The 26,401-nt window shown below is 33.5% G+C and overlaps 1 protein-coding gene across 5 annotated transcripts in view; it reads left to right on the top strand.

Annotated features, from left to right (window-relative positions):
- The window catches only part of LOC143253736 (E3 ubiquitin-protein ligase DTX4-like), a 75,956-nt gene that overhangs the window by 36,365 nt on the left and 13,190 nt on the right, over positions 1 to 26,401 (top strand). For 2 of the 5 annotated variants that reach the window (XM_076508046.1, XM_076508045.1), the window contains exons 3-7: positions 3,899 to 4,125; positions 10,067 to 10,212; positions 11,354 to 11,787; positions 23,285 to 23,337; positions 24,726 to 24,787. In XM_076508046.1, coding sequence (XP_076364161.1) covers positions 3,918 to 4,125; positions 10,067 to 10,212; positions 11,354 to 11,787; positions 23,285 to 23,337; positions 24,726 to 24,787 — 903 coding nt within the window. In that variant the 5' untranslated portion in view covers positions 3,899 to 3,917. Of the gene's footprint in view, positions 1 to 927; positions 1,077 to 3,468; positions 3,736 to 3,898; positions 4,126 to 10,066; positions 10,213 to 11,353; positions 11,788 to 23,284; positions 23,338 to 24,725; positions 24,788 to 26,401 lie in introns of those variants that run through there. The other 3 variants (XM_076508047.1, XM_076508043.1, XM_076508044.1) reach the window with 3 other exon arrangements.

The raw sequence follows: 26,401 nt of genomic DNA, 5'->3' as shown, positions 1-26,401 counted from the left end.
TGCGACCCTCAGATTACGAGTCGCACGCCTTAACCCACCTGGCCATGCCGAGCCAGCATCATAAATGAACATAAATTTTCGCCAGTATTCGCCTGAGGTCATCTATAACTTGGTGACATCAGGTGAACTGAAATGTTTTTAATTTCATTCTTTAAATTACTCTTGTATGATGCTGGGTGAACAAACACGTAATTTTAAGGAAAAAAAAACTTTATGATTTTAATTATTCTTAGGGTGATAACAGGTTTTCACTGGAGAAACTTTGTATTTAATATTATTTATATTTCGAATCGCTCGCAAAAGAAACCACACAATAATAGTTAAATGTTGCTTTGTTTGTTTTTAGTACTGCTCTCCAGAATGGGCTGTTTGTGTGCTTTCTCAACCGCGGGGAATCAAACCCCGAATTTTATGATTGTAAGTCCGTAAGCTTACGGCTAACCCACCGAGATACAAAAAACGATTTCCACATGATGTCAGGTGAACACTGGATAATGGTATTTTTAATTTTGTTTTTCATTATTCCAGTTTTTCAGCCGAGTTCCAAACCAGTTACTTTTCTTCATTTTTAAGAAGTGTATGTATGTACGAAATGTATCCAGTGTACTTATTATACGCATTAATTACTGAGATACAGGTGTGAAAGTACTTCCAAAGTTTCGCGCAGTTCCTTGGCACATATACCTGTAGTCACGCACTTGGCTTCTCTTCCTTTCTTGGTGAGCTGAGAGGTAGAAAATCAATCGCTTGTAGCATAGCCAGTCACATAAAGCCATACCCTCATATACTGAGTGGAGTCTCTCATAATTGGTTGACGGAGTGGCCGCTTTCGTGTTTTATTGTGATTAAACCTACAAAATAAATATAGTATTCTACTTTGTATCATATTTTTGGAATCTGTATAATAATATTCTTTATATTTTCTAGTGAAAATGCATAAGTCACTATTTCTGGGTCTTCTACCAACGTAAATCAAAATATTTGGTCACATGATATCCTGTTTGTGATTTATCGGTGAGCGGAATTTATTGCAAGATAACGTCATTTCTTCTATTCATCCGAAAGTACACTTTGAGGTAAAACACACAACATCCAGTCTTTGAAGAACTACAAAAGTATTTTATATACATATTTATATTTAACATATTTGCACGAGCTTTAAAATTTTATATAGTATATTATTTCATGTATAATATTGAAAGTTTTATAAAGCGCCGTGCCGTGGTTTAACAAGTAAAAGTCGGTATCTTTGTGGCCTTTCTCTGCCGTTGACATCTTGTAGTTCTGACAGTGACAGCATAGTGTATCATATATTGATAAGTACAGGCACGTACCCTGGGGAAGTAGGACCCCAGGAGGGTTTCTGATGGCGGCCTGAATTCTTAGCAAATAAATACTGCTTGACGTGTGCACAAACGCGAAACGATTTATGAAGCAGAATGGGAAGACATCACTAAATGCGACAGGGAAATCATCCTGTCTGTTTAAGCCTAGATATTGAAGGGGTTCTGTCTTTCTGAGACACGGAGCAGTTCTTACTTTAGGATGGAAATGATCAATGCATTCGCTCGGTTGGAGACGACTGGCGATTGTTCTTTATTAGCTATTGTTTGTCGCCCGTCATCCCAAAGATCCGTGTTCCAATATGTCCGAAACATTAGTTCAACGTGGTGTCTACGTTCACTTACGCTTAATTGAATTTTGCTTCTAAGCTAAGCTTTTAAAACCACATGAAATGTCACTTTATCTCTAGGAGTTTTTAGAGATGATGAATTTCCTCAAACCATGGGTGTCCACGGGAAGTTTTCCGGGGGGGGGGTACAAACTAGCGTGAATTTGTAAATTGAATAACAAATTCATATCCTTATGCTGCGTGTTTGCGTACGTGTGTTATAGCAAAGTCGCATAGGGATATTTGCTTTGTTCACCGAAGTGAATTGAACCCCTGATTTTAGTATTATAAATTGGAAGACTTACCAGGGAAGACCCGTGTACCGAACGAATAAAGAACGAACTGCGTTTTTCATTTTCCAGGAAGGGGGGGAGCAAGTGAAAGGACGAGCACATTTGGTGGGGCAGGGATTCAAACCCGCGACCCTCAGATTACGAGTCGAGTGCACTAGCCACTTGGCCATGTAAAGCCTGAGGATTTAATAAAAAGGAAAAAAAAAAGATCTTTTTTACTATTGTCTTTCTTTCCCATTTCAGCCGTGGGGATGTATGATGTGACGGTCAATCTCACTATTCGTTGGTAAAAGAGTAGCCCTAGAGTTGGCAGTGGGTGGTGATGACTAGCTGCTTTCCCTCTAGTCTTACACTGCTAAATTAGGGACGGCTAGCGCAGATAACCCTTGCGTAACTTTTCGCGAAATTCAAAAACAAGAACAAAATCCCCAACCGAAGTTGGGTGCTTTCGATACTCTTTGTATATATCCGCCATTCTTTATTTGCTAACAGTGTATTATTAAATATACACACGATGTTTGATACAGCAGGTTTTAGATTAAAACAAACGACAATGCTTTTAAATAAAAATACTGTTAAGAAAACTCGTGCTTCGTATGAAATATTCTTCATTGTGGTAGTTTGTATGTGAATGCACAAGGTTTATAAAATTCAAAACCAATCAGGATCAGTTCTGGTCTAATCCTAAAATATACACGTATGAAGTAGTTCTGAACAAACCTGATGGCCATGTGAGGTGTTATCATTGATTGTGAGATTCAACATCAGTGGGTTAAAACTTAAACCTATCCCATAACAACTGAGACCCAACAAACACATTTAGTATAAAAGATGCTTTGAGCCGAGTGATCTAATAAAAATGATAAACCGATCGACTTGTTCAGTAAGAAACGTTAAATTTAACGACGCATTTAAAACTTGTGTATCGGGGACAAGTATTAAAACTTAATGACATTACCCTCAGGTAAGGCTATTCAAAATGTATATGAACAAATAGTTAAATTTGTGCACAAAACCTCAACACATAAACACTGCTGCCCAAGGCGAGGCTATGAGCGATGACCATTTCATTACCCAAATAATTTTTTCCTTGCGATGCATAGTACTGTATTACACCCCTTCTTACCTTATTTGTATGGTGACGTCATCCATTCTCCCCTACTTCTAATTTAATTGCATTTTCAATTACTTGCATTATTATTTTTATTTTGTCTTTAATTGTTAATAAATAGCTGCTGCTGTAGTTTGTTCTAGTTCGTGTGTGTGTGTGTGTGTGTATGTTAATTTATGTAAAAATCAAAGGCTTGGAGGTATGATTTTGTTTCTCGTGTTCATAATTACTGTTATAAAAACTGTTTTAAAACACTGATGCTTGGATTTTAAATCTTTCAAAAATTTTGATAGAAAGTTCTAAGGTTTAAACTTCTACATTTTGGAGATATTATGTATTTCTTAGCTAAGTTTTGGAATTATATGATAACAAATAATATTTGTAAGTAGTAGATGGCACTAGCGATTGTGTTCTGGTTTTCATTTTCGTTCGCGTGTATGAATTCTTGAACTATTTTGGGAAGATATTACTTGTTAATACTGTTAATACATATAGTGTTAATACGTAATAGTTACCCAGGAAATGTATACATCCGTGTTGATTTTCGTACTTACATGACCCAGTTCAGTAATTGGGTGTAATTAACCCCATTTCTATGATTATTACGTTTCTTGCATTGTATTCCATTCAGATTTCGAGTGGGTGTAATTAATATTACTGTACGTGTACATTGGTGATGACGTTTGTTTTTATATTATATTGGTAAATAATTGGTTAGATATGGTTGGGATTTTTCCCTTTTTACATTTTTTTTCAATTGGCTCTCAAAATAAATACCAACTAATTAATATTTACTAACAAACAAACTTGAATATTTTACAGAAATACAGCTTTATGAATCATGGCTTCAGTTTCTTCCTGGAAAACTGTGGTGTGGGAGTGGATAGGGTCAGATGGAAGATGGAAATCATATTCACCTGAAGTTTCTCATCTGTTAGAAGAATGTAAAGAAAGTGGAGAAAATACAGTCCGTCTTGGAAAAGTAGAAAAAAATCTAACAGCTCTCAGTGTCAACCTGAATGAATTTGTACAGTATTCTGACAATACAGGTATAAAATCTTCAGGAGAATTACACTGATTTATGTGAGAATTTTCTTATATAAGAGCAATGCAAGCTAAAGAAATGAACAACAAATATTTGTTCATGGAAGACTCAATCATTCACTTAACTATAAAGATAAAATGTTGTGATGACGAGAAACCTGCTTGAAGTAAAAATGTATTTCAGGAGACGGCTGGAATGGGTATTAACACTTTTACTAATAAAACGGAGAACATTTCAACCTGAATATGATTTAAGAAGACCTAAATGTTGTTTTCTTATTTGTTAGTAAAGGTGTTGATACCCATTACTAGCTGTCCTGAGATACAAAAATAAAATGTGTTTTATTACAGTTTGTGGTGGTGAAGTGTGTACTTCGTATCTATAAGAGCTTTTAAAGGTGTGTGTGTGTGTGTGCATGTGCATGCACTAGTGCATCTCTCTATTAAAATCATGTAATACACAGTGACACTGCACATTTTGTAATAAACCAAGTGGGTAATACCAAGATAAGATGTAGCATTCTTTAAAGACACGTGTATCTAATTTTTTTCAGGCACATTGTGATACTATATTAAGAGTAAAAAACACAAAAACTGATTTGTTTTTTGGTGCACTGATTAGAAATATTTATTAGTTACAGCTGGTTAGTGTTACCAAAACTATTTTTTTAGTCATAATAAGACAAGTGTGTTCTTAATGTTGTACGAAACATGTCGCTTATAAAGTTTTAAACAAGTGGTCAGTACTTGCTACAAGAACAATACATTTGATATCCCTCTTGTAACATGGTTGTTGTAACGTACTAGTGAAACATCATTTCCTACTGTAATAGTAAAGGAAAATGTTAAACATTCAGAAAATTTTAAACTTTATAAATGTGTCCACTTAACATGTCACATCAACTGTGTATGTAGAGCTAATATCAGTTGTGTTAATACACCACTATTTTTGTATCGCATGGTATATTGCAGAATAATTATAGAGCAATAATCTGTTGTAAGAATCTGTATTCTAGTTTCAACAAGAAATGGGAACCGTGTAAAATCAACAACAAATACCTATAAACTATATTGTGTTCAACTTGTTTATTAGCTGAATGTAATAGTGAAATTCATTGAAAGATGACTTCATAATGATCGTAATAAAAATGTGAACATTAGCCGGTATGGTATGGTATAGTAAATTCTCACAGTAAAGTGTGATGTATATCATTTAAGGTTTCACATGTAAACAAATTTTGTATGTTAATATTAAGAGTTATATAAATATGTGGAGTAAGTTAGTCCTAGTATAGATTTATTTTCTAGGGCTATAATGAATGGTAGGTTTCTGACCTTTGATAGTTTGTAAAAGATTACCAAATGGAGGTTTGAAACTTCGAGGATACCAATTTTCATAATTTACTGATGATTTTCCACAACTAGTAGCTTGTATTTGATGGAAAACCCTTTTATTCACATTTAGTTTTAAAGTGCACATTATTCTTGCATGGGATACTCTTGTAGCTACGTACGTAAAGCTTGTATTACAAGAACATCTTATTTTGGCCAATCAAAAGAAATAAAGCTTGATTTTTGTTAACAGTCACTGTCTCAAGAAAGTTAATTGTCAAAGTATTTTTAATATGGTTTTAGTGGTTAGATAAACAGTAAATAGCAAAAAAGAACAGATGTACTAAGCATTACATTAGAAAAAAAATCTGTACTTTCACCAATAACAAATTGTTACAAGAGAAAGTGGGGTTGTCATCAGTCATATTGTGAAATTTAGACATAAGGGGTGTGTGTAGAATTACCACTACTATTTGTAATGTTAACCTTTTGATTGCAGTTGGCTTCTACACCCACAGAACTTTTTGAAAGCCGTACACTGCATACAGTATTTTTGCATTCAACTGCGACAGGTGGATTGTATCCTATATGATGAACCAGCAGTCGATGGATTAAAATTATTAATGTTAATGTATATTTTATGTTCTACCACAACATTTTTCTTGCTTCTTTTATGTTAGACATTCAGCACACACTACTGAAGGAATGCAGTCACAGAACATACTTTCTTTGTATTTCACTATAATAGGCTGCTCTATTACATGGAAGGTATTCATGATAAAATTTAGTTGACTGGATGGCAACTACCTGTTGAAGAAACACAAACATAGAAGATGATATTTCAAGTCTTCCATCTTCATATTAGTGTGTGTGTATGGTGTTTAAAGTATTCTGGTGGATTATGGAGAGCTTATTATGGTTGTTTGGTTTATCCCTGTTTCTTATTGGTTGAGAGACTTTCTTAAGTTTCAACCGTGGTAGCCACAGGTTACTTATAATCCAAAATCTCTGTTTAGTGAAGGTTTTATTGTCTTAATGTAAAATTAACTTTAATTTTTCTTGTCTTCCAGAATTTGTCTGTGTCAGTGATTCTAGTTTTTTTCCGAGTTTATTTTGTATTCATCTGGTGTACTCTGCAATGAAAGAATTTTGTTTTCATGAGTCTTGTACTGTCCTTTGTTATTTTATTCTTATAATACTTCTCTTCCTGTTTTTCCAATGCATGTTTCATTGCAGGGACATGGAATTTCATAAATGATGGGTTTGTGTTTTACATTGGTAGGTAAGTTTTCAGTGATATATAGTGATATATAGGTAGGTAAGTTTTGTTTTTCACCAAATTGGATCTTATTGTCTTGTAGGATTTCCACTTGATGTCTTGTTGAATATCTTGGATATATGTTTGAGTTTTTTTTTTTCTGAAATTTTGCAGGTGGGGGAGATAAATGGTGGTAGTGGTAGTGTTTTCCTTTTATTTTTGTTATGGTCTTCATCAGGGAGTTTTCAATGAAGGGGAAGGTGTAACTATTTCATTTAAAGCATTTCACAATCTTTTGACATTCTTTTTCGATGGATGTCTTATTACAAATTGTGTCTGCTCTCTTGTTTAAACGTTTGATAATACCATATTTTATCGAGGTTGGACGGTAGGACTGGAAGTGTAAGTATCTGTTAATGATGGTGAGTTTTTCTGTATAAAGCTGTAGTAGTTTTTTTTCTCTCTTGTTTGCAGATGAGTATGTCAAGTAATGGTAGGCTGTTTTATTCTTCTATTTACATGGTTAATTTGGTTCATAAAGATACTACAATAATCATGAAAACAAGTCAACCATTGCAGAACACACCATGTCAACTGGACACAAAATAAACTGGGAAATCTAGAATCATCAACACAGAGAAATTTTGGAAGAGAAGAAAAATTGAATCCTTTTACATTAACAAAATAAAACCTTCACTAAAAAGAGATTCTGGATTAGAGGTGAGTAACCTGTGGTTGCCATTGGTTGAATCTACAGGAAGTCTCTACATCAGTGAAAAGAGGGATAAACCAACCAACCAACCATAATATGCACTCCACAATCCACCAGAGAACTGTAAACACTGATAACATCAAGATGGAAGGTGGAAGTTTTTTGAAACATTATCCTCTATACATGTTTATATTTCCTCTCTACCTGTTGAGTATACCATTAATTCAAGTAATTATAAGCCTATTAGTCTTACATCAGTGATACAGAAAGTTTTGAAAATGTGACAGAAGATGCTTTGTAAGTTTGGTTAACAAAGTTTAGAATTTTGTTGGATAGTTAATGTGGTTTTACTCATGGAATGTTCTAAATTACTTATCTTTTGACATTCTTTGAATAGATTACTTTGTGTATGAAAGCAAAGGTGTGGATTTGGTATTCTTGGATTTTCAGAAAGCATTTGACAAAATGCCACATAACACGGTTATATATATATATATACATGTTTGAGGGATAAGCTCTCTTGTTGGGTCTAAAAATGGTTAGGTGGAATAAAACAGATATTTTTGAAAATGGAGTTTAGTTAAATTAGATTAATATCACAAGTGGAGTACATCATGGTTTAGTGTTAATGAATGCTCTTTTTGGTTTACATAAATGATCTAGGTGAAGGAACTTTTAAAAAGTTGATTGAATGTGCTGATACTAATATTTTTGGTTGCTTGCTGTGAAGAACATGTTGATACTTTGCAAAAGGATATAAGGGTATGTGATGAGTTGAGTAAGTAAATTGCAAGTGGCATTTATCTTAAATGGTGATAATTGTTTTGACAGGAATAACAGTGAAAGTGTTATGGAAATGGTCAGTCTCTCAAGCTGTCTAAGCAGCATGTTGTTGCTAGTGGTAGAGGAAATAGGATTTTGGGTTTTATCTATAGAAATATTGAATACAAGTCTGGTAAAGAGGTTACAATTTCTTTATTCAGGTCATTAGTTTGGCCACAATTGGAATATTGTATTTAGTCTTGGTTAAAGGAAATTAAGTTATTGGAAAGGGTTCAGAAGAGTTGAACAGGTAAAGATATTTGAAATTGTTTTCTCTTGAAAAAAGAAAACTTAGAGGGAATCTCACTGAGGTGATTGAGCTTGTTGGGGAATTGATAGTGTTGGTGCATTATCTTTTTTTCATCCCTAATGGTAAGAACAGTGGGACAAAGGGACTTAAATATAGGTTTTGACAGGGAAGGAATCAACTTTCTTAGCAGTTTGGTTGGCTTCTGGAGTGAATTGCCTTCAGTTATGTTGATTACAGTGAAGTTAAGGAAGTTTTAAAGGTAAATATTTAAATTATTTTTGTTTCTTTGGTTTAATTTAGCCAATGGGACAGTCTCAGTGGTCCAATAGGCCCTTTCTTGTCCCGAACTGTTAACCAGTACATATCACACTTAATACTTCTTCACATTTGGTTAAGGATGATATATTTCTGGACTGATTCTTTACTTTCCATAAGACAATCACTTGCTAATTTTTGCAAAATAATACATTTCTAGCATGTCTCAGATTTAACTGTGATATGGAATTGCACAGATGTAAACACACAAGCTGTTAGAATTTTATGATAGAATAGTTAGCATTAGTTTAGTTCTAAATCTGTTCAGAGGTGAGCACATTAGAATTAGTGACCAATTTCTGTTCTGTCTGCTTCTAATATACACACTATTAAAACTTGGTTATGTTTTGAAACGTGCTGTTAATTGGAACAGATAATAATGTATGTTTGTGTGAAGCACCAAGCCTCATAGATTATGTAAAGTATAAACTCCAGGTAAAGGAATTAACCTTAAAAGTCAAATATTAGGGGCATCTTGTAGCATGGATGTTAATGTGTTGGTTTAAGAACTTCTAGAAATAATCTAATTCATGTTTACTGGCTTTCCATAGAATAAAAATAAATGCTCAGTTTTCTTCTAAACCCCTGATTTTTGTTGTTTTTTACCTTGATCGCTCCCTGTAGTGAAGATCAAAATACCTTAAAATATTAAGTTGATTTTTTGACATAACTATCAAATGAATCAAAATACACTGTCAATACATGTTGCAACAGACACAACAGACGTTACATAAATTGGTTGTTACTTGATGACAATTAGATAGTGTAGCATGCTTGAAAGTACCTTTCTGTGCTGTAGGAGACTGTGTGTAAATTATTATAAAAATAATTTGTTGTACTCGTGGTTCTCATAGAAGTTTTGAATAATAGTGCATTATGTGTTATTAGGAAATAGTTCTTTGTTTTCTTAGATTCAGCAATAGTGACTTTTCAATATATTTTTTTAAAATTTATTCTGGGTCTTTATTTGTTGTACTTAGTAAAATTTTTGTTTATTTTGTTCATAATGTTTCACCAGGTTTACTGGCTTAATTAGGTGAGATACAGTAACTGGGGATAGCAGTTTCATGTTACATCCACATTCTTCTACTCTCTTTGCTGCTGTATTTCTATGAGCCTTGTATCTCGTCTGATGATGCCAGGTGAACCTAGTGAAACATTGGGAGGGAAATTAATAAAAGTTTTACTATGTAAGACTGATTTTAAATAAATAAACAAATAAGCTTGTGTGAATAGCAGCTTTTGTGTTTCATACAGCAATCACGTGCCCAGTTCGTAGAAATATTTACTCAAGTGAAGGTCAAGAAGCTTCTGGGTTCTTTTGGCAATGGAAAGGAAACTATAGAGAATGGGAGATATATGATGATGAGATAGGTAACTGTATTGAAAAAGCTTTCAAGGAGGTAAAAGCTTTTATTCTTTTTAGCATAATTGAAATTGTTTTTTGTTTATTAGTGGTAGCAGAAAATTCAGAAATGTATTCTGAACTTTAAGGACACTTCAGATCAGTCTTAAACAGATGTAAAAATGTGAGCAGTTTCATGTGAAACTTTTATATACGATAAACCTCTGAATTACAGGTTGTGTGCTCATTATTTACACTTATTATGTTGAGAATTGTAGTGTTGGAAAACATTGTACCAGCTTGCACAAAAGTTAATGTGTGTTTTAGTTAACATTATTTCAGTATTTTGAGCCATGATGTTGCAAGTCAGAGAATGGCTCAAGTTATTTTTTCAAGCCTAAACTTTCACCTTGTAGCTCTCTCATCTCTTGACTGATTTGAGATCTTAATTACAGTTTTGTACTCAATAGGTCAATCCCTTTTGATTGATGTAGTTTACTACACCCAAGATCTCGTAAATTAATTTACTCCAATCCGGCTGAAAGGATTTCTATTTTAGGGTAGGCTGGTAGAGGATCTGATGAGTAATAAAATCAAATCAGATGTGTGTGCAGCCCACACTTGGTATTGCTGATGCACAAAAATATAATTAATAAAGGAGAAAACAAAAGGTCTCTTTAATATCCTCTAATCCAGCCTAAAATGATTTCAAGTGCTGTGGCTGTTGAGGATCCCTTATTGTTTCATCACTGAAAGATTTAATAATAAAACTCAGTATTTGTTATTAAGCTGCAAATATTTAATGTTGGATAAAAGAATGACTGATAACAATGTATGTACTTATAATTGTTACTAATTGCATGTAGGCTGTTTTGAACTCCAACACACTTTTTGCAGGTTATGGAATAGATTCACCTTTGTTTTTCTCTCTCTGTTGCTGTGTTGTTAATGTAGAAGTTTGTTTATTAGTGTTTGATGTTGCTGTCTCCTTGTTTGTACTTTAATTGAATAATTGCATATTTTTTTAGTTTTTCTTTTTTTCATCACTCATTTGTTTCTTGTATTCATACACGTAAGAGTATATTGCTCTCCTATTTTATATATCCTTTCCAAAAGTTATGTTTTAGTTTTGTATAGGTTGAAACAGTGCTAGTAACTTAAAGAATTTTGATTGTTTTTACTCCTCTTTTATCTGTTAGAAACAGAAAGATATTGACCTCAGCAAACTTTTCAAAGGCAACAAGTATAGTATAAACTTCCAACAAATGCTTCAGTACAACAACTCTACTGGATTCAAAAGAAAAGTAAGACATATAGAAATGTCACTTTATCCACAAGTGAAAGACAATGCTGCCTTGACTTGCAGCATTCAAAATGTTTCTCAAACAGAAGAAAAACTGTCAGCTCAGAGTGACATTAAAGAAAACAGTAATGGGACTAAATATATTAGTGGGTCTCCAGTTTGTACTACAAGTTCACAAGATGAACCTGCTACAGATATAAAAATGTGCAATTTTAAAAGTGCCTCATACAGCACTTCTTTTAAACATGTGTCCTTTCAGAATGCTTATGCTGTTCAAAAAACAAAAAGAGTTACGGCTGCAGAAATGATTGCTAATTCTGTGAAGAAATGGTGAGCATTTAGAAATTTCCATTCTAAAAACTAGACTTAAATCTTTATTTGTGTAATTTGTGTATGTTTATTAAATACATTTGTTTTGCAGCCATTAAATAGATTATTATAAAAATGAAATTTTGTGTTACAGTGAGTAATAAATGATTGGTTGTCTCACTGAAGGTAAAGATACAACTTGACAACTTTCTGTAAAGATACAACTTATACTTGAACTATGTAAGCTATAACTTTGTTAGCTTGTACAGGTTTTTGGAATGTACAGGAAGCAGAGATGCTGGTGACAGTGGAAGATGACCTTGATACGTATATATGTTTCATAATTAGTTTACATTAACAAAACACAAATAGTGATTTTTTTGGTACAACAAAAGGTAAAATATTGTTGATTATACCTGGTTAGTTTCAGTTACTTTAGTCAGGGCTAGTGTTCACTTTAGATACGGTCTTTTTGGAGAGCTCTGGTAAGGCATAAAGTTGTGTGTGTGTGAAATACACAAGCTTGATGTTCAGGATCTAGCAGTTTTTAGTTTGGGTTGTTAATTCCATGCATACTGGCCCCGGTTTAATATTGCTTTGTGCATACAAAATGTATGGAAAATACAACCCTGTATTTATTGGCATTTACAAAATTTTTGCCTTCTTTAATTCTTTTAAATTCATTAAATACTGTCACTGAAATTGTGGATTTGGGGATTGTTGATTGATAAAAGGTTAATCCATCATAAACTTTATTTAAATCTGATGTACAAACACTTGAATGTGACTAAAGAACCAACTTGTAAATTAAAATGTTAATTAGTTTCACATTTTTAACACTTTCTGATATAGGTGATTATTTTTCACTGGGATTACAAAGTTATTTTTAATGCAAGTTTTTATCAATGTGACATGAAATGGCTCTGATTAAATTCACTCAGGCCATTTGCTTAAAACTCCAAAAGTATAACTAGGAAAGGAGAGATGTTTCAAATATCAGACTACCATATGGTGGTTTTGGTTTTGTCATATGTAGACTGGATAACCTGCTCTGATATAGTGTTTTTTATCTATTCTGAAGTAAATCATATTGTCAGTACTTCAAAAATACAACCGTATCGCTTGCAGAATGGTTAAACTGTTCATAAATGTCTGCTGTTATAAATTTTAATATTTTTATAATGTGTAAGAAGTTATTGTAACAAACATGAATACACGTGTGTGTGTCTATGTATATATTTTGAGTGTGTAATAATTTAGACATTATAATAAAAGAAACGTAGTTAGGCTAGTACATTTTTGTTCCCACTCATTGCAAATGATTTTATGCTTTTGAATACCATCTAGAAGTTTTCCATGGGACTGTCTTTAGCAATACAGGGAGCTAATTAAACACTTGATATTCTTCTTAAAGCTTAATACATTAATGCTAATTTTGTTCAGAACATTTCTTAACATTGGTTGCTCAACACTTTATGATATAATTCACTCTCATGTTTTTGTAATTCTTTCCTTATTTATTTGAAGTTTTTATAATAATGGGGGGGATCATTTCAACATGTGGTGTAATGGTATAACTTCTCCGTGATGGAAGAATGATCAAACCCCTCCATCTAGCAGTATGATCAAAATGAAGAGAGATTATTTTAACTGTGATTATTTTTTCCCATTTTCACAGAAATTCTTTTATAGACAATTTTTTCTGTTTTTTCTTTAACCCTGGAATCTTTCAAACAGTAAGAGTGAGGTATGACCAACACTCGAGTGCCACCTTTCTGTCTGTTTTATTTTCCAGCCTACTTTCATTTAAAATCTTTATTTCTCTGCTCTTTTTAATTATTTTACCTCTTTCTTTGTATTGTTCAGGGAGATGACAAATGTTTGTAAAGTTATGACCACTGTCTTTGTTTGTTGTGGTAAATTAAAGCAAATAAATTGAAAATTTGGGATAGACATTATTGTGGATATCTGGAAAGGGCCTCTAGTTACAAGTAATTGTTGTAGTTGACTGCAATGTTACATTCCATGTATTCTGTGTTACATAACATTGGTGGATGTTTAGGACAGCTTTTGATCTTAACATGTGTAAATGATAATAGCTGTGAATTTATGTAATAATGGTGGTACATAGCTTGGCAACTGTATTATTCTCTTTTGAATTATATCAAGTGATACTTACTGTTCCGTTGTGTACTAGATGCTGGTCTGTACCTTTTTAAATTTCATATATTTGTTTTTTGTCAATAGATATTGATTAATGAAAATTCTTTCAGACACTTATTACAGATATTCTACACTTTAGAAATCCCTACAACTAAGACCTAGTTTTAGTAGAAAGGAAATAATGTAGACTTAGTGTTTAAAAAAAGTGACTTGAAGAAAGAAAAGATGAAGAAAGGGCTTGTTTGACTATTAGAAAGAAGACTATAATGTGGAGACAGTACTATAATTCAAGTTACATTATTCTAATGAAAATGAGAAATTTAAATATGATTACAACATCTTTTATTGCTAAATTAGGGATGGCTGCTAAAGCTAAACCATATGTATCTTTGCATAAACTTCAAACTTAGTCAAACCTTGTAGTAATAGCACAGACATCTAAGCAAAGTAGAGCTAGGTGACAAAAACTCTGACACTGAAAGAATAAAAGAAGTGAAATACTTGTAGATATTTTCCTGCAAGATAAGTTAACAGCTGCAGAAACACTGGAGAAATTTTCAAAACATTTCAGTAGTCGTTCAGACATTTTTTATCTTATAGACTTTGTGCTAGGTCCTGCATTTAATGTAAAATTAGTGGATAACATGTTCAAATTGTAATAACTGCTGGAAGTCAGTTGTGTGATGAAACTTGCATGGTCTGCAAATCGTAATGAAATTTAGGTTTCTTTATTGCAATGTAATGTTTTTGGGATCATGCTGTATGTTCATCTGTAGCTGATGCTATGTTAACTTATGCTGCTGATTCATCTAAGGGTGATATTACATTGCCTGCTTGTAGCAATAGGTTGCAATGACCCTGATGTTAAAAGACCAGTAACACAACACCCTGAGAAAAATATATCACAGGTTGTAACATACTCCACACAACTTGCCAGCATGGTGACCTGCAACTTATCTGTTATTCATAGTTCATTTGGCAAAAGTTTGGAGCTGGATGGTAGCAACAGTAGGCTTACCTAGTTTGTTCATTGTTTCTTCAGCAGTGGAAGGAAGATTTTTAAAAAATACAGCTTAACCTAGTTGCTGAACTTTTATAGTGTATTCGAGTTTGAATTAAATACTACTCAGACTATGAGTTAGAAGAACATTAAATCAGTGTTTAGTAATTGTAGAACTTGTGAAAAAATGTTTTTGGAGAAAAACTCCCATGATAATGTCATCAAGCGAGCTAAGCATTTAAGAGTTCTGATAGCTGGCTTAAGGTTTGGTTGAATTTTATTTGGGGAACAATGTTTGATTAATTGCTTTAGCTTCCAACATGATGAAAGTAGGCTGATGAAAGGATTTATTCACAGATGTTAGGTTCAAACCTTGCAGAAACTGGTGTTACAAGACCTAATCAGTTCGATACAGAGTTGGCATTTGGTGAAATGACAGCAGAAGAACTAATGTAGTTAAGAAATGAAAAATCAGAGAAAATCTGTTCTACTTGGACTAAGGTAATTTTGAGCACTATCATTAGGAACTTTAGCTTGTCTAAATCCAAAGAATGAAGCTGACAATAAGAGAATATTAACTATACTACTTACGAATGAGCAAGATATTGAAAATATCGCTGATGGATGGAAGGTGTACTAACAAGATATTCGTTTTGGTAACCTACCAGACAAAGAATGTATTGCTGGTCTTAAAATGACTGAAGACAAGTCGGTAACTTCAAACTAGAGAGATAAAAGAAGATAACTGTAGAATGAAAAGTTATTAATTACCATTGATTATCATATTCCAAGTATTGAACGAAATTTATATAAAAATTAGAGAGAAAAGGCATTAAGAAACACATACACTAAGAGGTAATGAATGAGACAGAGATAAAGATTTATGAAAAACAAATGAGCCTGAATAGAGAAGAGGTGGAAGTTAAGATGGATGGTAAATCAAGTGTTGTGAGGTAACTAGAAGGTAAAGAATATCATTTTGAATACAAAATGCCAGAATTGACAGCATTTGAGATAAAGGTACTGAAAAGAGTTTTGCACTTTCAGAAAAACTATCAAAGATAAGAGATGAAAGAAAGAAATTGTTAGAATATACAGTATGAAGCATTTAATATACAAGATTACTTTTAACTTCAGAAAGCTAGTTTCAAGTTCCGATTGCTCATCTATTAAAGAAAGTTACCTCTGAAACAAATTTGTGGAAGCAAGAACAGGAAGAAAAATTTAAAAATCTGAAAATAATGTGTAGAAAGAATACTATCCCAATTCATTGTTCATATTTCTAGAAAGGAATAAGCAGAATTAATATTAATTCAATGTACATACTTTTAGTCTCTAACTTGTATTGGATTTTCATATATGTTAAAACTTGTAATTTTATAAAGTATTTTGAGAAAACATGCTAAAATAAGCTTCAAAGTTGTTATTTTTGTGTGCAGAGTACTCACTGTTCAGATTCTTTGGGTTTAAACAAAGGTAAGAGGCTCTGCTTGACCAGGTGGGTTAAGGCGTTTGACTTGTAATCTGAGGGTCACAGGTTTAATTCCTTGTTACACCAAACATGCTCATCCTTTCAGCCATGGGGGCTTTATAAAGTGACAGTCAATCCCACTATTTGCTGGTAAAAGAGTAGCCCAAGAGTTGGCAGTGGGTGGTGATGACTAGCTGCCTTCCCTCTAGTCTTACACTGCTAAATTAGGTACGGCTAGAGCAGATAGCCCTCAAGTAGCTTTGCGCAAAATTCAGAAACAAACAAAAGTAAGAATTTCATCCTAATGACTTCTAAACATACTTACCTTTTCTGAAATTATAGTTATTACTTGATTACTAGTTTCCTTCCTTTGTCCATCTAAGCATTGTACCAGTCTTTTATTTCCCACTTAATTGCCTTTGCATCTTTGTCAGTGTGTCCTCTTTATTGGTACTGTACGTAAGCACCTTATTCGGACAGTATTATCACTGTTTCTCAACAAAGCATTCACTAACAGGTTTCTCTGTACTACAACTACTGGAGATACTTTCAGCATTCTTTGTGCCATCTTGATTTTAATTTAAAAAAAAAAATTGACAAGCCAATACACATCGTGAATTCTCAGATTTCTCTTTCTAGCATGGAGGCACATTGAGTCTGTCCTTTCCCTTCTCTGATATCTAGCCTGGCTCAACAGTCAGGGGGTGGGGTGTTATTCTGAGTTGAGGCTGTATATTAGATTAAACAGAGTGAGATGGTGATATATATCCAGTCCAGTGGTGTTCTTCTATAGATCTATGAAGCTCCATTTGTGGGAGATCTTGGTCATTCTGCAGAAAATTTGGATTGGATTTTTCCATTGTCTTTATTTATTCTGTTGGTTTCTCAGGGGGTCAGATTTGGGATTAGCCAGCTCCAGAGTCATTTCTTGAGCTAGTAAATCGAATTTGTAATGTTTTGGGTCTTTTTGTTATGTTTGAGTTTATATCTTGCTTGCTGGTGGATAGGTCTGAGGATAAATACTTCATTCTTGCTACATCCTTTGATATTGAGGCCAGGGTTTGTCAGATGATTTTCTTAGATTTTACTAAGTTAAATAAAAACACATAACTAGCCTTATTTTATTAAAAACTTGGTGTTTTTTTCTTCTTCATTGGTATACAATTTAGTGTCCTTCATTTTTTTGCACAATTTTTCATACTTTTGCCATTCTTCACATATTGTTTTTTTAGAAGATTTTTGCCATATAATAAGGCATTTAATGTTTTCGTACTTAGCCTTGCCAGTGACATTATGAAAAATAGCTGTTCATTTTGTTCTCGTACATTTAATTCCCTTAGCAATTTTAGAATCAGGGTGTGCATTAGACAGAAAGCTTGGAGGGTGATCTAGTATTAAAATGTGGAGATTGTGTTCTGCCATAAACACACACATTTTCAGTTCAGTGGAAGCCACTTGAGACATGCTATATGAAGAAGTAGAAGGCTGTAAGAAATCAGTTACTTTAGAAATCTGGGCAATTGCTTTTATATTTTTTAAATGTTTTACACTGTCAAGATGTTTCTCAAGTATGGTAACACTCCCATATAAGTCACAACTGCATATTTTACAAAATGACTTATTTAAGTTTTTTGAACTTCAACTAAAACAACTAAGGATCCTTAAGCCATTTTTGTTTGTAACTAGGCTTATGCAGGCTTACTTTCTTGCATGGACTTTCTACTAAATCACTATTCTTATCACTCCTTTTCTCAGCCATTATGATCTGTAGGTTAGGTTAAATTAAATGTGAATTAAATAAAGTTATAAAAATTAACCAAAACACAAATTTAAAATTAAACAGTGTATTACACTAAACAATACTGACACTTGCGAGTCACAACTCACGAAATCGCAACAATAGTTCCAGAAAATGAAAACAAGACTAAAAGAGCAACTGGTGAATCATCACTGTCTGAAATTATCTTATGCTTGTGCAGTGAGCCCTTATAAAGAATATTCAAACATTTAGACATAAAACTTGCTTTTATAAAGCATTATCACAAGGTCAAATTTCACATAAAGGAGGCAATAAATTTGAAAATCTTTTATTGACCATGCAACAAGTAAATCAGCAAAATTTACCAAATTTGGTAAATAAAAAAAAAAAATTACAAAATTCAGCAACCTTGATTGAGGTTTATGCAGGAAGGTTTACTGTATACTTGCATGAAGGTACAGCTGTCTTATCTGACAATTTGTCAGAACAACATGCTTTAGTCTACCACTGCCAGATGGATATATATTTACCATCTCCAAGAATAAATCTGCTCCTGAAAATATGGGGTTCCAGGAAAGTCTATAGTCAACTTGAATAGGTCACAATTTTCTAGGATTCATGTGACCGTAACTGTGCTGCTGAGACATATATCATCCCTCCAGATTTTGTCATTAGTATACTAGTGATAGCCATGTTAATTTCATGATGAGCTGAGACAATTTATAACATTTACCTTTGTTCAGTTGTGTGCTCCTTCATTTTTCCAGACTATTAGCTGGCTTGTTGATGAGATTTTTGTTTGGGAAGAGATGCATTGTTGGGGAATATTCATTTACCAACTGCCATCATTCACAAGTTATGTGAAACTCCCTTTCTCCAACCTTTGATTGTTGCAGTCATTCCAAAGTCATTAGAATAAAGAATTAATGTTCCTTGTCTGCATTTATCTTTGTCATTGTTAGCTTCTTTGTTTTCTTTAGCATACTACAGGGAGTCAGGTCTGCCTCTTCAAGTGTCCCAACCCTGTACATCAGCTCCTTGGTCCATTGCTACCCAGAATATATTCCTCCTATATCCATGAAGTTCCTCCAGTTGGTTGGAATTCTGCCAGTGATGTTGATGGCAACTGCATCTTCACCATTATTGAAACCAACCTGTAGTGTTTCTGAATCCTGCAGATCCTCAGATTTTGGAACTTCATTCCAAAACTATCAAATATGTATTGTTCAAAGAGCATTGGAGAGAGTCATCTCAGTTCTTCCAGAGTTTTATTCTCATCTGCTTGTTGTGCTCAAGAAGATAGCTTGATAATCATATACCAATCACCATTCTCATCTAAATCAGTTCATACATCCTCCAATGTTCATAATGGACTCATTCCTCAATCTTGGCAAGATTGAGTGACCAAATGTCTGTCTGCATATTCCATAGCTGAGTCATCATGTCACTATCTGCATTTTGTGGACAGATGTCAGATGCAAGTGCCTTTCAAACTAGCATAGGCACAGCATATGTTCTACCAAATTGTATGGGTGTTTTCTCATCACCTCCATTCCTTAGGCCTGTCCACACCCCATTACATGGATGATTTGTTACAGCTTGCACCATCTCATCAGTTAACAGAACATTACACCCAGATTCTTCTTTTAGAAGCAACCAAAGCAGGCTTTATTATCAGATTTGAGAAATATATTCTTGCTCCAACACAATAGATTGTCCATTTGGATGTTTTTTTTGTCACACATCAAATGCCAATACAGAGAATAAATTCTTTTCACCGATTCATCTGTCAGCTGTTTCTCGTTTCTATGACCGATCAGGTCCTGATTGTTATGTCCAGTGATGGCCTTGAAATGCTATACTATCTATACTAATGCCTTCATAGGTGCTAGACAGCAAGTTTTTATTCATCAAAATTCTGGAATAAGCAGTGAGACTCACCTCTTCTCCCACTGCATGGATGGTTCTTTTTCTTTAGGGAATATGGAAATCACTTTCAACCCTCATATTCTTTCAGTGGTCTCTGTGTGACCAAGGGATCATGAACATTGATTCACTGGATTTATCAGTCTTTTTATTCAGGAGCAATGTCTTCAGTTTTCAGTGGTAGATAGCTCAAAACAGTCCATAAGAGATCCATCACTTCACGGATGCTTTGCTTTAGGGTAAGGGTGTGTGTGTGTGTGTGTATCCAGGGCTTATGCATGGGTAACGGGTATTCCGTTCACATTAGTGTTTTAAAATTTCTTGCTATTTAAAGGGCAACGTCTCAAAGTTTGGGATGTATGGGAAGGGAAAGATTGTCATCCATCACTTTTACAATTCCATGGTGGTGTCTGTGTCCTGTCAAAGAGGCATTTGTTTCAGGTCTCTCTGTTTTTAAATCTTAGATCTTCTTTATTGGGCACATTCCCATCATATCATTCTACAACTTGCCATATTCCACAGTGATGAATTTGGTGGAAGATTAATTGTTTTGATCTGTTTGGATTCTCCTAATATAATGGATGCTGTATTTTTCCATTATTTGCTTTGAGATTGGGACACTAATGATTGATGCTTTTACCACTACTGTAACATTTAACTACTAACATTTTGGTCACTGGTACCTCCCCTTTGGGCAATAAGTACATTCATTCAGGACTGGACAGGATGCACATTACCTAGAACACTAGTCATGATTTATTCAACCCCATATTGGGTTCTGTTGAAAGCATCAGATTGGCTAACTCAATCTTGATTTCCACTTTTGCAGTATCTTCAGCAGTTCTCAACTTTTACACTTGCTCTTTTGCCATTTCTGTTAACAACTAAGTTGTTTCAGGTCCTTTGTTTCAGTTTGCTGTCTCAATTACCTAACTGGGATATAAAGGTGGTTTTGCATATTCTTTTTCAACATTTGTTTGAGCCCTTTGCTTCATGTGTTATGTGTCATGTTTCCCATACAGTTTATTTTTTCTTGCTGTTGGTCTGTGGACATCACGTGTCAGAATTGTTTGCAATGCATGTGCACAGGCCATTTTATTTTACCTACATCCTGCTACAACTAGAGAAGTCATCCTTACCTAAAACATTAGCAACCAAGGAAGAGGATAAATCCTTTTCACCAATTCATCCATCAGCTATTTCTCACCTCTGACTGATCAGGTCTTGATTGTTTATGTCCAATGATGGCCTTGAAATGTTATGCTGTCTACACTAATGTTTTCAGAGGTGCTAGACAGCAAGTTTGTATTCATCAAAATCCTTCAGTTTCCTGGGACTTTCTTCAGTTATTTTGTTGAGGTGGGTACAGAAATTGTTCCATATCACTTATCCTTAGCTTTCTTTGAGGGTGAGGAGATTTCTGCAACTCATGTCTTATCAGAATCATCATCTTTCTATGTCCTTAGTGGCCCAGTTGGAAACACTTGTGCAAGCTGGTATGTGGACCTTCCTCAGTATTTTTATCTCATATTATTTGTATGATCTGATAATATCTTCCTCTAAGGATTTTTTAACCTTGTAGCTATATTAACCACATCCACTAGATTATAAGGAGGTGTATCTTCATTACTAATGCTATCTCTTCTTTACATTCTATGGTTCCTTACCTCTTTTTCATAGGGTCTTGCTCTGTGGCAAGTGTTGCCAGGGCAGACATGTTTTTATCAAACAAATTTTCCACAAGCAACCATTAATGCAATATACTTTATACAGGTTGCAACAGGCTCTGTAGGAATGAGGTGTTCTATAAGACCACCTAGAAACAGACTGGGTAGCATTGCTGAACTGCCACTCATGGACTACCATAAGGGGATCCTGTCCATCCCTGCTGATCATTGGATATAATAAATTGTGGTCAGATTGATTCTAAAAAAATTATATAACATGTTTCACTTATGGTATTGGTTTCAAGTGCATTGTTCCTCATGTCACCTTAGTGTACGTCTCCCCCCTCTCCCATATTTTACTGGTGTAACTAGGGAGTGGTGGATATAGGCTATTTCTCCAGAGTGTTAAAGTGAATTTCATCCACTTTTGGAGAAGATTGTAAGGTTGGAGGTTCTCTTGCTTGGAACTCCAAGATGTTTTTTCTCCAACATATTGGTAGGAGATGCAGAAGCCTAGTCATAATACTGCTTCAGATTTGAGGTTTGGTTCTCCAGTTGGATTGAGTATGGCCCTTCTTTTTGATCAGTACTGGTTCAGTACATTGTTTCTGTAAGAAAGTCCATTGCCACCTTGTAATTCTGAATGCAAAGTGGTCACACCCTGGGTTCTTAATTGAGCAGTTTTATTTCATGCCTTCCCCCATAATTCTGGGGGACAAGTAGAATTTCCCTTGCCTGTACAGTTGAGGAGTAAGGATTAGTGTTCATAATTCCAAACTGGATGCGTTTTGTTTCCTCAGGATGAACAAGGCATAGAGAAATCTCATCATTCTGAGTTTGGGGTGTTACCTTCTGGACTTCTTCAGGTTGAGGTAGGGATTTGGTGTTGCTTACCTTTTCATCATGATTCCAGTGACTCGGAACACATCGCTTTATGGCTGCAGGTTGGGATCCACTCACAAGTATATGTATATTCCAGTTCAAATTACTCGAGTTACATCTAGATGTGTAACTATATAACTATTGTTGTTGCATAATTACTTAAGTTCTGTCTTTAAGTGTAATGATATAGGTGTTGTTGTTTTGTTTTCTTTTCTTTGTGAATACTTGAATTACATCTTAAAGTGTCACCAGGTGTTGTATTACTTCAGTGCTATATATGTGTGTAACCACCTGTATTGTAGTTGTATGATGACTTGATTTCCATCTTTAGGTGTAACTGTATGTGTTGTTGTTATGTTGTTGCTTGAGTTACATCATGATCTGCAACTGTATGTGTTGTCATTATGGGAATGCTTGAATTACATCTTGTACATGTATTGTTTAACTTTCATTTCATAGTTTAGCATTAGTTTCCTTAGGAATTTTCCATTTGGCAACAAAAACAACAAAGTAAGGTTACAATTATACATCATAAATTATGAGTTTCTGGTGTTTTATAAAAGGTAAGTTCCTGGTCACTGAAGAGTATTATCAGTGTGTGTGTGTGTTCTGAATGTTATCTTTATTGAGTTATGTTTTTCTTTTCACAGTGAAAATGAACATACTTTAAGAGAGAGTCAAGATGCCTCTTTTATAAATAATGGTATGTTGTATATCATTTTGCTGTATACCTTTAAATTTTTACATTTTTTTTTCTTTATGTAATACAGATCAATTAATGGTGGCAACCAAGTTACCAAATTACTTTGCTCTGTGAAGGTTTTTGTGTCCCAATAAAATTGACTTAAAGTAACTTTGTTAAAATTTTATTACATATATGGAGTGATAGATGAAATTGAAAATATTAAAATATGATGCAGTTTTTTTTCTTATTACTGAAACATCCACTTTTACCTACAACTGAGAGTTTAAGAATTTTAATTTTTTTTAGTCACAAAAGGAAGTTATTCAACAATAAGATTATCACGTATGAAGTTTCTAAAAGCAAAGCACTCAGATTTGTTACTGGAAATTGCCAGTACTTTGTAAAACTCCATAATTACAGAATTGGCAAAAAACAACAACAACAAAGATGGCTGTACATTTCACAAATACTTTGTTTATTAATAACTATGATTTTGGAAGTTGGAAATTAAGGGAAAGGGATTTAGCCTTTCCATCTCACCTTATTGAAATTAAAACACACACACACACAAGCAAAGTTTTATATATCTGTGAAAAAGGTAAAAACTAGATCATTTTGACATTTTAGAAATAGACAGAAGCCTGAAATATCCAGAAAAAGTTGTAAATGAACAAACAGCTTAAGGTCCTTCACACTTGCCTCAAGATGTCAAGGTGACCTCTGATTCTTTTGTTAAACATATATAAACCTGCTTACGAACCATTTCACTCCTTACTTGATGCCTTTACAGGCGAAACCATGTTTGTGAATAAGTGAAGTATTTGTGAAATGTACAACTGTCTTTCTTTTTTCCTTGATTCTGTAAAACACACACAAATTAATAACAAACCAGTATAGAAGTTAAGGAAGTACACCTGAAAAGTTGAGCAGTTATATTTGTACGCCGTTAGCAGTGATATCATTTTTTTTAAACATGCTCATCATTGTTTATTCCTAGTTATCATTTTGAACTGGTATACATGCTTCTGAGAGTTGGAACCCCTAGTGATTTTTTATAAGGATTTTTATAAAATTACAGATTATTTAGCTTCCAATTTATATTAGTTTGATACATTGTCTAAAGTCTAGATAAAATTATTTACCCCTTCTTTTGGTTGTTACATGGATTTGTGATTCGTGTCCAAGCCAGAATGAAAGCATGGCATTATGATTTAGATGGAAATATTTTGTTTAAGCAGTGTGGAACAAAAAGTGTAAGAAATAAGCAAATAATGCAAGTGAAATTTATATAGATCCTAGTTTTTCTTTTTTTGTTTTAATATCATTTTAATTTCCTTAATAATAACTTAATTGGTAGAAATGAATATGTTAAAGCTAACGTTAGTTGTTTTCTTTTCTCTTACTAGATGATGCCAATAAAGTAATTGACAAGTTTTGTAATGAGCTAAACATTAACACTGAATCAGAGGTGAGCAATTGTCCTCTTGTTTACTCAAGTGTTTTATGTCCATAATGTTAGCAGGTGAATTTGAGAAGATTCTGTGAACTAATTAAATAATTATTTTAATTTCTCTTGGTGTTTTTAAAAAACACTTATTTTATATATGTACATAATCACAGAAAATTGACAAGTCTTAAGTACCTTTTTATAATAATTTTAGAAGAGTAATTGAAACTAAACTTGGTTTCAGTCATGTAGTAACCAGTAGGCTAAGGTGCCAAAATCTTTTTTGTTTCAATTTGTTCTTGAGTTCTTTTTTTACTATAGTAATTAAAGTAGTTTTACCTTTAGATTTGAGCTAAAAATCATGAGAGTTTAATCTGTTTGTTCTTAAGACATGCTCAGTTTTTATACAGAATTTGACCCAAATCATTTGAAAACTTTTCAAATCTTTATGTTCATACACACGAGTGAAAACGGTGCTCCCATCACATTAGTGGTGATAAAAACATTACTACTGTCTGTCAAGGATACAGAATTTTAAAAAATGATTATCATGTTGTCACTGAGTGACCACATTTGCAAGATCACACAGATAATTTTTATGGGTGGTTAAGTTTTACAATGATTGAGATATAGATACTTCAACCACTAAACAAGTAAAAAATGATAATACCAAATAGAACAAAGTATATTGTCCCAAAACAAGAAACGTAAGATAGTAATTAAATCTGTGCTTAATTCCCATGTTGATATATGATTATGTCCACTTCTGTATTTCATTTTTGAGACATTGAAAAGATTGTAATGATTGATAAGTACTATACTTAAATATCAACATGATGCATTTAATGCAATGTAACTTTGTGTACAATATGGCTAGTATTTGAATTTTATTTTTAAAAACAAATCATAAATGGCAGGAGTTTCTTCTGTGACAAAAGATTGTTAAAAAAACATGAAATTAACTCTTTTGCAATTGTTTGATTAGTTTTGAATAATGGAGCATGCAGGAACTTTTTAATTGTATATAGAGTAAGTAAATATATGGATGTGTTGGACAAAGGATTATTCTACAGTAGGTGTCTTGTGACTTGGTGATAACTTCAATAATAAACAAGCAGCATATACTGCACATTTTTAATATGTACGTATTAGAAACAAGTTGAACGTGCATACAGAATTTTTTACACTGTGGAGGTCATTGTTCTATCTTAAAAACTATACAAGTTTTCTTTTTGTCAAAAGTCCACTTAAACCTATTTATTCAATTGCTTTAAATTCAGTTGACAAACCAAACTTTTTTTCTACTTTTATCACAGTAGTATTTGTATATAATTCACTTTCACTGTTTTATGAGTTACTGTAATTGTATTCTGAACTTCTAATAATTCTCTGCTTTTCATCAAAGTCCACACAAACAGGTTCCTCTATCTTAAAAAACAGTTTGACAAGACAAATTATTCTCCTTGTATCTTTCATGCAATTAATTTCACTCTAAAATATCAACCATTAAGCCTTTTGTCCTATGACAATTAATTTTGCATTTTCTAACTTTTCTGTAACCAGACCTTTCTTTCTGGGGACTTTTCACTCTTACCGTTTCTGCCCGTCTGGTCACAGTTATTCACATATCTATCA

This window comes from Tachypleus tridentatus, chromosome 6 (genome assembly GCF_004210375.1).
Source record: "Tachypleus tridentatus isolate NWPU-2018 chromosome 6, ASM421037v1, whole genome shotgun sequence".
NCBI classification, from domain to species: Eukaryota; Metazoa; Arthropoda; class Merostomata; order Xiphosura; family Limulidae; genus Tachypleus; species Tachypleus tridentatus.
Note: the sequence above shows the minus strand (reverse complement) of the source record. Positions and strands in the feature narration are given on the sequence as shown.